This window comes from Staurois parvus, unplaced genomic scaffold, assembly GCF_062004578.1.
Source record: "Staurois parvus isolate SC_StPar_1 unplaced genomic scaffold, SC_StPar_1.0 ptg000648l, whole genome shotgun sequence".
Classification (NCBI taxonomy): Eukaryota; Metazoa; Chordata; class Amphibia; order Anura; family Ranidae; genus Staurois; species Staurois parvus.
In genome coordinates, this window is record NW_028318444.1 from 633,031 (window position 1) to 645,408 (window position 12,378).

The following is a 12,378-nucleotide window of genomic DNA, read 5'->3' on the forward strand; positions in this document are numbered from 1 at the left end:
AGTCCACACAAATTATTGTTGTCACCAAACAAATAGCCTTGATGGTGATGTCATAATATTATCTCAGATGGTTTGTTATGTTATAATTCTTATGTGTGTAAATTTGACAAAATAAAGATTTCATATTTTTAATTTAATCTATTATCTATGCCTTCAAAGTCCCAATCAATTTAGGGGGTTCACTTTTTCATGTTTACCTCCATACTTTGGGTATGGTGGCTATCAGGACATGTTCTCTCCTTTTGTACGTTCAGGTGACTGGACACTAGCAAAAAAAGAAAGCTGCATGGACATCCCCAAAATAAACCCTCAAACTTCCAGCTAGCCTCAGGGGAGGGACCTATCTCCTGTGCTATACTCTAAGAAATGGATTTTAATAGTAAGTAAAGACTCCTATTTTTTTTAGTTGTACTGGACATAGGATTTTTAGTCTTTACCTTGGGACATCCAAAAGCAGTCCAACTGAGGGGTGGGCAACACAGCAAACAAATACCAACAAACCATGTAACAAAGAGGGTAAAGAAGGGCTCAACAAACTCAGAGAGCAGCTTGTACCACCTTACACCCAAAAATAGAATCAGAGAAGGCCATCCACCTAATAAAACTTAGCAATTGTATGAACAAAGAGCACACAGAAGCCTTGCAAATCTAAAACGGTGCTCAATGGGCTTCTCAGCACTAGGTATCTAACAGGGAAAAGAAAAACCCTATCTTTTAGACCACAGGCTTGAATGGTGACTTGTCTAATCCACCTAGCAATAATGGAACGAGAAGCATGAAGCCCCCTGCAGAAACCCTCTGAATTTCACTGACTTAAAAAGGCTGTAGCAGAAAGGAAGATTTTCACAACATGTACCATTTTAAGGCAATAGAGAGAAATTTCCTTGGGATGTTCCGGAGCAGGACACAAGGAAGGAAGGACAATGTACTGGTGGAGGTGGGCTAAAGTTTTGAAATGATGGAAGCATTACACTAGCTTGTACAGTCCTTCCAAAGATTTGACTTTGCAACAGCAAACGCATTTCAGGGCCTCAGCACTCCCCCCTTAACAGGGCTAAACAATGGATCATGCATGCACATGGATTGAAGAAAGTCTGGTTGAGGTTGAAGGAGGAAACCACTTTTGGGAGAAAAGAGCCTTTTTTTTTTTTACAAAAAAGGGCTGCTAACTGCAAGACCTTTTGCACAAAGGTGACAGCAATGAGAAGGATCACCTTGCAAGTAATGTCAGATAAGACAGTATCCCTAAAAGGTTTAAAGGATGGCCTCAGAAGGGTTGAAATAACCATTTTAAGGTCCCACACGAAGTCACAGGGAAGCATACAGGGGGATAGATGTGTGTGACACATGCATTAAACTAAGGCCAACAGTCTCATGAAGGATGGCCAAGGTTAGGATTTTCCCCTTGATGGTATATAAGGCCAGACTGAAGGAAGGACAGGATGCGTCTCAAGGACTACTTATTAAGATGAATATCCTGCTCTTGCATTACACCAAACAGACCTTCCGGATGTGATAGCAGACTTTAAAAAGAGTCAGCTATCTAGCCTGCAAGAGGGTAGGGATGATCAAATCAAATGGGTCCCTTAGGACTTAGGCTTCAACAGTCAAGTCACTAAAGCCAGTGACTGAGGAGCAGTATTGTGGATTGGCCCTTGGGCCAAAAGGTCCAGATATCTACATGCTTATAACTTACATCTCTCTCTGATATGTTGGCAGTATGTTTCAGAGAAGGGAACGGAATTCCATATATTTTGGTCATGCTCTTGGATACAGCCTTACTGGACCTCGGTCCAACAGCTCTCGACCCAAATACTAGATGTCTCCCTGCTTGCAGACCCTATACACTACTTACTAGGTCTGCCATTCAAAGATATTCCTAAGTGCTCAAAAAAAGTATCTGCCCATATCCTAATGGCTGCTAGATGACTCAATCCCATCCACTGGTGAACCAATAACCAGCCTCCCATCTCTGGATTGGTTTTTGTCTATCATTGTTCATATTAGACGTATGGAATATATGATGGCTTCCATGTATAATTCAGCGGAACTATTCGATAAAACCTGCGCCCTCTGGGGCCAATCCACTTATGGTAAATCTATGACTGCTGTAAACCCCTCTTGATATGAACGTTTAATATATATGTCCACAAGTTATATTGTGCCCATTTCCACTGGTAATGTACTGTGTATATTATCACATTACTACTACAAGATACTACGTTTTTTTGTTCTCTTGTTCCTGTAGACAGTCTTGGTTCACTATGATTGCTGAATGTGAGCTAGTCACTATGCCACATTGTACTACAAATGTTGTGACTACATTTCATTTGACTGTACTCATTCAATCCCACTGCTGACACTTTGTAAACCATGGAGTTGCTTTATTTTGTATACTGTTTATACCTATCCGTCTCGCTGAGGCTTCTGTTCTATGTTTTCTCTGTTCATGTTCACCTTTTCTTTTGAAACCTCAATAAAAACACAATTATGAAAAGGTCTGGATGACCCAGGAGAACCTACAGAAACTCTGCTAGGAGTCTGAGTATGTCCAAGTACCAAGTCCTCCTGGGCCAGCTTGGTGCAACGAGAATCACCAAAATGCCCTCCATCTCGATCCTGGGGAATAAGTGAGGGAGAAGCTGGAGAGGCGAAAAGGCATACATAAGGTGGAACTGATCCCATGGAGTCACCAGAGTGTTCACCGTGAAGGCCTGGTACTGGTAACAAATCTGTCCAGTTCGCTGTTGAATCTGATGTTGGGAGATCCATGGTTGGCATTCCCCAGCTGTTGTAAAAGACTTCGAATACCTCTGGATGGAGAGCCCTTTCCACTGGATCCAGATGCTGATGACTGAGAAAGTCTCAAACAAAAACACCTGCGCTCTATTGGCTCCCTTTATACAAAATAGCTGCTGTAATACACACAGTTATGTGTGGAACCAAATATAACCCACAATATGCAGCGCTTACATAAATATATTAAGTGCAAATTATATAAAGTGCAACAAGGAGCAGAAATTTGAATTGCATGGAGCACTTTATTTACATGGAGAAGTTGTATATTATTGCATTTGTTCGTGAAAGAACTGTTGCACTTTATGCACAATGGAATGATTTGAAGGATATATATGAAGCACTTAATATATTTAAGGAGTCACAAATTTATATATCAGAAATTACACATGTACATTAGTTGTTTACACTTTATATATGTATGTAAGCGCGGTATATTGTAAGTTATATATGATTGAGAAAGTCTGTCTGCCAATTTTCCATGCCTAGTATGTGGATGGCAGACAGGGCCAGGACATGCTGCTTTGCCCAAGAGAGGAGCAAGTTTACTTTCCTTAGAGAGGAGTGACTTCTGGCACCCCCTGATGGTTAATGCAGGCCATAACCATGGCACTGTCTAACTGGATTCTTTCCATGTCACCTTGTAACTGGGGGGGGGTCCAGCACTGAAGGGACAACCAAATTGTTCCAGAATATTGATAGGAAGATGAGTTTCCCTCAATAACCAAGAGATCTCTCCCTGCTTCCAGATCAGACAACTGGGGCAGTCCAAGGAACGAGTATGTTTGTCCCACAGTGCCAGAATGCGGAGTTAAAACGAAACTCAACAACATGTTTTTAGCACCCTCCCACTCCCCATGTATTTGCACTCAGAGCAGTATGCAAAGCATATAAACCCCCTCTTGGCTTTGTTCTCCACACTCAAATGGATCTACAGGGACAGGGCTCCACCGTCAGTAGACCATGGCCCTGGACCTGTATGGCACACTGCAGTTAGCTAAACAGAATGTACCATGTGCCTAGGTAAATGCCCACACAGTATCCAGTGCAAAAATCCACATTTCAGTATCCAGTCACCTAAAGATAGCTGCATACAACCCATGATTAAAGACTAAAGAACCTGTGTCCTGTACTGTACAACCAAGAATCAATTTTTGCAGCTTAATGACACAAATAAAAATTATTAATTTCTTAAATATATTGGCATCAGTTTTGAACAGTCCGAGCACAACAGGGTTGGCTTCAGATCCTAAGAATACTGCTGACTAGTTTACACCTTAATTAGTATATCATGGAACTTATTACAGTTAGCTGTGTAGTAGTAATGTATATAAAGATGTTTTAGAGCTAAATGCTTTACAACACACCATTATCCAAACTATGCTGCTTTTCTTGCTTCTCTTGGTTCACCTGCTGAACAGTACGATTAAGGTCCACCCCCTGCAGTTTAGCAGCATGCTGTGCTATCTTCCGCTCCACATCTCTTAACTCCATCTGAAATAAAAACATTGAAATATATTGCGTGCTCTTTTATCAAGCAGTGTAACATCACAATGCACAATAGAGAAACCCTAAAGCAACATTTACATTTCGCTAAAATATACAATTTCACAAAAATGTATATATATTGCACACACTTTTTTTTTTGTTTTTTAAATGACAATTTTTTTTATATTGACAAAGTTATTGCCGAATAAACAGGTCCAAAGGGGTGCACAAATGTGGGAGGGAAAGTGGTTAAACTAGAGTTTAGTGTCACTAACACTCAGACACTAGACCGCTGTTTATTAAAAGTTGCGGTAGCTGCACAAGGGTTTCCTCTGGCTCAAGGATCTAGTCGGATTCTTCCTCCCTCATGATGAAAGGCTCAATTCATAACTTTTATAAGCTTATTTGTGACAATATTTTCTGGTGCGCACACCATCCAGCTGGATACTGAAGCTGTCTATATGACCAGTGTTGTGGTGTGCTTCTTCCCTGGACACATAGCCAACTTTTTATCTGTTATGCAGTCAGGCTGCATAACAAGTAATGAATATGGCATATGTGTGTGTGTGATCACAACTCTAAGGATGCCCTGTGTCGGCAGCACAAATGCCTTTTTTTTCTTGTTATGCAGCCTGCCTGTGCAAAAAGTAAAAAAAAATAATGTTTTAATTAGGGTTTAAATATTCCATACATGTGTTTGTCATAAAATGTAAAAAGAGAGCAGCAAATGACTGCAGTAGATGAGTACAGAACTGTTCAAAGAAAAAGCTGGTTTGGAAAATTTGTATGCTTTGAAACGGTCTACAAGTGATTTATGTAAGTAACGCAAAAATGTACATATGCAGGTAAAGATTGCAAGAAATGGAATGGTAAACCCCTTAGAGTGAGTACATGCTTCAGATTGTACAGATACAACAGTTAAACAAATTTTTAGAAATGCACAGGAAGAAGACTGATTGAGTCAGCATTTTAATCAGCAACAAAAAAGGAATCTAGCACTTCATAAAGGTGAATGCAAAGACAATTAATGATGTGTCACTTTTTTTGGGCTTATTTAGGCAGCTCGGCAACATGGTGATATAATTAGAGATTGTATACTACTTCTATAAAACATTTATATTTCCTGGATCAGCAGTAAAGAGGAATTTTGACTTACCTGTAAATTCCATATTTTACAGTAAGGATGACATTTCTAGAATTCAGTAAAGGACACAAGACTGGTATTTATAAACTCTGGGTTACATACTCGGACCTGGAGGTGCGAGTATGGGCACTGACAAAACTTTGAAGGACATACTCCCTAGGTGTCCTCCTATATAACCTTCTCCCACTCTGTGAGTTTAGTAGCAAGCAATGTAGAGAACACAGGATTAAAAGGAAGGATGGCCAGTGTCTCCAAGATAAAGAATCAACAGGTCAAAATTCCTTCTATCTTAACCATTCTGTAGAGGACACAGGCTTGGTATTCACAGATTTCCTCAAGCAATGAAGAAGGGTGAGCAATAAACAGGCAAATAGAACTGTACTAAGAGGCCCAACAATACAAGGGCCAGCAGGCCCAACTTCAGATTGCAGCTTCAAGAACCGTGCAGCCCCAAAAGCTGCATTCACAGAAGACTGAACGTCCTCATGGTATGAAGAGAAGAATGAAAGATTTCCAGGAAGTGGCCTTCTGTGGTTTTAGCAAGGTAGGAATAAGAGATTCAGAGACCCAGATATGCCATTACAGCTAGTACAAATTAAAAACAAATCAGCACTGGGAGAGGACCACACATATAAAAATCTAAATATGGTTAGTGACAAATAGCAGATAAAACAGAGGACGTAAAAATACAAAGACTTGTAGGCAAAGGCATGGTGACCCAAAATTAGGTGTAGCGTGGACCAAATTATGACAAAGCAGAGTTGGATAAGACAATAAAAATGAAAAAAATAGAAAAATGAAAAATATTTCGAAATAAATGGAATGTGATAAAATATATATATTTATGATATACTGGTGCATATGCATATATACACATACATATATATATATATATATATATATATATATATACACACACACACACACACACACATACATATATACACACGCACATATGAAAAATAAATAGAAAGACGATAATAAATTGGTATATATATATATATATATAAAACAAAAATGGTATATATTGTATCTATAAAAGATAGAAGATGAGAAAATGAAGAGGAGGGGGATAAATTTACATGTGTGTGTAGCAGTCAAACATCACTAACCTGATCAATCACTGTTTTTGGTAGAAATGTGTATTTCTACATGGCAAATAATTTACTAGAAGGTGTAGTAGAGTAATAGAAATCCAACAGACCCAACAGTCATGACATGCATGCTGCTGATTCTGTGTAATTGAATCACTAATTGAAAGGGGCATGTTCAAAATAATAGCAGTGTGGAGTTCTATTAGTGAGGTCATTCATTCTTTGAAAAACAGGTGGCAATTATTGCCCTTATTTAAGAAAGGAAGTCAGCAAATGTTGTACATGCTGGTTACAGTGCATTTCTCTCTGAAATTCTGAGGAAAATGGGTCGTTGCCGACATTGTTCAGAAGAACAGCGTATCTTGATTAAAAAGTTGATTGGAGAGGGAAAAACATAGTGCAGAAAATGATAGACTGCTCAGCTAAAATGATCGCAAATGCTTTAAAATGGCAACCAAAACCTGAAAGATGAGGAAGAAAGCGAAAAACTACAATTCGTATGGATAGAAGAATAGCGAAAATGGCAAGGACTCAGCCAACAATCAGCTCCAGAAAGATCAAAGAAGGTCTAAAGTTACCTGTGAGTACTGTTACAATTAGAAGACGCCTATGTGAAGCCAAGCTATCTGCAAGAAACTCCCCGCAAAGTCCCACTGTTGAAAAAAAGACATGCGCTGAAGAGGTTACAATCTGCCAAAGAGCACATTGACTGGCCTAAAGAGAAATGGTGCAACATTTTGTGGACTGATGAAAGTAAGATTGTTCTTTTTGGGTCTAGTGGCTGGAGACAGTTTGTCAGATGACCCCCAAACACTGAATTCAAGCCACAGTACACTGTGAAGACAGTGAAGCATGGTTGTGCAAGCATCAAGATATTATTATTATTATACAGTATTTATAAAGCGCCAACAGTTCGCTCAGCGCTGTACATTACAAAGGGAAACAGAACATGCGACAGTAACGAAAACAATACAATGTGATACACGAGGGGTTCGAGGGCCCTGCTCTTTCAAGCTTGCAATCTAGGAGGGAGGGGATAGTGGTACAGGAGGAGATAGCTGTGGGGAATGGAGTGGTAGGAAGAGTGGAGGAGGTCGGCAATTAGCAGGGGGTGGGGTAGGCTTCCCTGAACAGTTGGGTTTTCAGGGTGCGCCTAAATGAGAGAGTAGGTGACAGTCTGATGGATTGGGGTAGGGAGTTCCAGAGGATAGGTGATGTCCTGGAGAAATCCTGGAGGCGGGCATGGGAAGAGGAGACCAGGGAACTAGAGAGAAGGAGGTCTTGAGAGGAGCGGAGTGTGCGTGTTGGGTGGTACTTGGATATTAGGTCGGTGATGTAGTTTGGGGCAGTATGATGGACAGCTTTGTATGTGTTAGGATTTTGAATTTGATCCGTTGTGCAATCGGAAGCCAGTGGAGGGATTGGCAGATGGGGGTGGCGGAAATGGAGCGGTTGGTGAGGTGAATGAGTCTGGCAGCTGTGTTCAGGATCGACTGAAGCGGGGATAGCCTGTGGCGAGGCAGGCCAGTGAGGAGGGAGTTGCGGTAATCGAGTCGTGATATGATGAGGGAGTGGATGAGCTGTTTAGTGGTTTCTGGGGTTAGGAACGTGCCGATTTTGGCGATGTTGCGGAGGTGGAGTCTGCATGAGTTTGTTAGTGATTGGACTTGGTGTCATTCTGGGCTCCAACCTATCCTTCCAGCTCCAAGTACTCCTGCGGGGAGGGCCTGATAGTGGCATTGATGGACGTGATGGAGAAGTCAGTGGGGGGTGGTGTGTGAGCTGGGGGGAAGACTAGGAGCTCGGTTTTGGAGAGGTTCAGTTTAAGGAAGTGGAGCGACATCCAGTCCGATATGTTGTTTAGTAAGTTTGTGATTCGGGCGGAGACAGAGGGGGTGAGGCGAGGTGTAGAGAGATAGATTTGTGTGTCATCGGCACAGAGGTGGTAGTTAAAGCCGTGAGAGTGTATGAGTTGGCCAAAGGAGAAGGTGTAGATGGAGAAGAGAAGGGGCCTGAGGATGGAGCCTTGAGGGACCCCAACAGAGAGGGGGAGCGAGGGGGAGGTGGTAGCGTTATAGGTAACGCTGAAGGAGCGTTGTGATAGGTAGGACAAGAGCCCGGAGAGAGCAGAATCTCTGAGGCCGAGGGAGTGTAGTTTTTTGAGGAGGAGGGGGTGGTCGACTGTGTCGAAAGCAGCGGAGAGGTCGAGGAGTAGGAGCACTGAATAGTGGCCATTAGAAGGTCGTTGGAGAGTTTGAGAAAGGAAGTTTTGGTGGAGTATAGGGGACGGAAGCCGGACTGCAGGGGATCAAGGAGGTTGTTGTCGTTGAGGTGAGAGCTTAGGCGATTGTAGACTAAGCGCTCGAGAGGTTGGATGAGAATGGGAGCAGGGAGATGGGTCTGAGGTTGTTCGGGTCATTGGGGTCCAGGGAGGGCTTTTTAAGTATGGGAGTGATGTGCGCGTGCTTCACAGGGGAGGGGAATGCACCGGAAGAGAGGGAAAGATTAAAGATGTGGGTGAGGGAGCGTAGGATGGATGATATAGGGATGTTTCTCATACTACGGTGTTGGGCCTATTTATTGCATACCAGGGATCACGGATCAGTTTGAATACATCAGAATACTTGAAGAGGTCATGCTGCCTTATGCTGAAGAGGAAATGCCCTTGAAATGGGTGTTCCAACAAGACAACAACCCTAAACACACCAGTAAACGGGCAACATCTTGGTTCCAGACCAACAAGATTGACGTTATGGAGTGGCCAGCCCAATCCCCGGATCTTAATCCAATAGAAAACTTGTGGGGTGACATCAAAAATGCAGTTTCTGAGGCAAAACCAAGAAATAGAGAAGAACTGTGGAATGTAGTCCAATCATCCTGGGCTGGAATACCTGTTCACAGGTGCCAGAAGTTGGTTGACTCCATGCAACACAGATGTACAGCAGTTCTCAGAAACAGTGCTTATACAACTAAATATTAATTAAGTGATTCAAAGGAAAGCAAAATCTTCAAACATTTTTCAGTTTATATAGTGAATGTTTGAGTTTGTAAAGAAGAATACAAACACTGCTATTTCTTTGAACAGTCTAATAATCACTTTTCTTCAATTTGTTTTAGAGGAACAACACAAATTTGATATATTTTTCTTCATGTTTTGATTTGGAATAGAATGTGTAGTGTTCCCAATGCATTTGTGTGTATGGAAATAAAAGCTATTAGAAGGATTTTGAGCTTTATTCACTTTTTTCCAACACACTGCTATTATTTTGAACACAACTGTATGAGTCTGTATGGACAAAAAAGTGCGTGCATCTGAATATATATATATATATTTTTTTTTTTTGGGGGGGGGGGGGGGGTCAGGATGCCTACCTGATGCACTTATGCGTGTTGCATCAGGGTGATCATGCATTATAGATGTAGGTAAGGGAATAATTGGAAAACCTGAAAGGGCTTCTGTGTCAAGATAGATGGCGTCTGGTGAGGGGTACTGACTAATGAAGTGGTGTTCATAAGACAGTGTGGACTTCTACTTCTTCTTTAACCCACTGGGGGCTAGTGTATTGAGAGTATAGATACAAAAGGTTTCCTGTTGGCATAGGCGTTGGAAACGTTCAGCTGTGGAGGTGGTGTCGGGTATGGAGTCAATGATCCAGACTTGAAGATCTTGAATGGACTTATGGTGAAATTCGGAGGAGTGTCGCTGGACGCTGTGCTTGGGATTGCCATCTTGTACGAGACGGTGGTGTTCACCAAATCTTTTTCTAAAGGTTCTAATCGCTCGGCCTGCGTAAAGAAGGCCACAGGGGCACGAAAGGTAGTATACCACGCAAGTGGAGGAACAGTTATAGAAGGCTGTGATGGAATAGGTTTTACCATTAGCAAAGAAAGTTTTTTGCCGTGGGAAACATGGGCACAGGTGCTGCATAGGGTTTTGTTGCAGCGGAACATCCCTATGATAGGGATGATGGTGAGCTGTCTCGAGGTGGTGTTGGTGGAGATTTGGCTAGGTGTGATCTTGTTTTTAACACTAGGTGCTTTCCTGTAGGTGAATTTTGGCTTAATTAAAGTACAGAGGAATTTTGACTTACCTGTAAATTCCATACCTTGGAATACAGTAAAAGTACACTGACAATATATTCATATATCATGGGTTATAGGTTAACACTATCAGGTGAGTGGACATTGACAAGCTTTTAAGGACACGCCTCCCCTATAATCCTACCCCACTCCATGAGTCTTTGGTTTTGTAGCAAGCAAAGCAGAGTAACAAGGAGAGTTTAGGAAAGTGGCCTTTGTCCTATGACCTGCAGAGTTAGCTTGTGTTGCCACTCCAAACCAGAAAATAAAGAAGTTACCCCCACTGGTATATGGAAAAAGGGGAAGCAGCATCCCAAAATGCTTCCATAAGCTCCAATCCAGTGAGAAAATGGACCCCACTCAAATTAGCCCAAACTTTACAGGAGTTGAAACAAAAAAGATACGTTTCAGGTGATAGATGAATGGCGGTATAACCAAATAAGACATTTTTTTATATCACGTCAACAGCCATTAAGAGGGGCTGAAAATTTGTATTCTTTGGAGCAATTATTACATTTAAAGGGAACACAAAAACATTGCACGTTGTGTATTTATAAGACACTTTCTATAAATTGCCAAACCGGTTGTGTCACTGTATATGGGCAAATGGGGAAAAAAAAAAAAAAAAGAGTTGAAAACACTTGAGTGAGCAGCAGAGAAAGAGAAAATATTATTATACAAAATATTTAGAATTATACATGAGGTAGTCGATATGAGCACAGTGGAGATGAATTATAAATTTATAGCAACATGGTATGTTACACCCAGTAAAGCCCATAAGTTACACTCAGAGAACTCATTGCTATGCTGGAGGGGATGTGGGAAGGAGGGTACAATGGTACATGAATAGTAGGAATATCCTAAATTAATTTTGGCAGGAAGTAGTGCAAAAAATAGTGGAAATTATAGGAGAGGGTATAGTGAGAGATCCATGGGTGTGCCTATTCCATAACACTGATCTAACAGTTAAACAGTAAAAGAATACGATGACACCATCTAATTAATGCAGCAAAAGGGCTGATCCCTAAAATTTTGGAAGGCCCAAAAAACCCCTAAATTAAAAGATTGGATAAAAAGAGTAGAATGTATATATAAAAAAGAAAAACTTTACTATAGTGGAGAAAATAAAATGGGTAAATTCATAAAAATCTGGGAAAGATGGTGTGATTTTAAAACTATACAGAGGTTTGCAGAGCTGATGGAGTACAAGAATGTAGAAAATGATAAGAGGGAGAGTTATAGCGATGAGAGGAAAAAATAATAAAGTTAGAGGAGGAAATGAAGGTGTGAAGATGGAATACTAGAGGAATAAGAAGGATTTATAAAAAAAATAAATGGAGGTTAAGGATGGGGGGAGGGATGGGAGGGAATTTGTGTTGTTTTTTTTTTGTGTGGTTTTTTTTTTTTTGGAAAATGTGTAATAAAGTGTAGTTGATTAAGTACTAAAGTATTGTTGGGTTTTGTAAGATGTAACTAATAAAAATATAATAATAATAAAACAAACAAAAAACAAACCACTTTGTTGAACCAGGATAAAACCAACACAGACAGTGGAAATACAGTGAGGGACTGGCAGGTAAACGCATTTCATGCTAAAGACAGCACTTATTCAATACCCTATAAGCGCTGTCTTTAGCATGCAATGTCTTTACCTGACAGTCCCCCACTGTATTTCCACTGTCTGTATTAGTTTTGTCCTGGTTCAATAAAGTGGATTGTTTGGAGTGCAGCCGATCAGACTTCATTTGTTCTCATCTATGCAGCACATGACCTGGG

At 41.0% G+C, this 12,378-nt stretch overlaps 1 protein-coding gene across 2 annotated transcripts in view; it reads right to left on the reverse strand.

The window, feature by feature from the left end:
• The window catches only part of RAD50 (RAD50 double strand break repair protein), a 181,473-nt gene that overhangs the window by 61,275 nt on the left and 107,820 nt on the right, over nucleotides 1–12,378 (reverse strand). For both annotated transcript variants that reach the window (XM_089694055.1, XM_089694054.1), the window contains exon 16: nucleotides 4,164–4,290. In XM_089694055.1, the coding sequence (XP_089550181.1) occupies nucleotides 4,164–4,290 (127 nt within the window). The remainder of the gene's footprint in view (nucleotides 1–4,163; nucleotides 4,291–12,378) is intronic.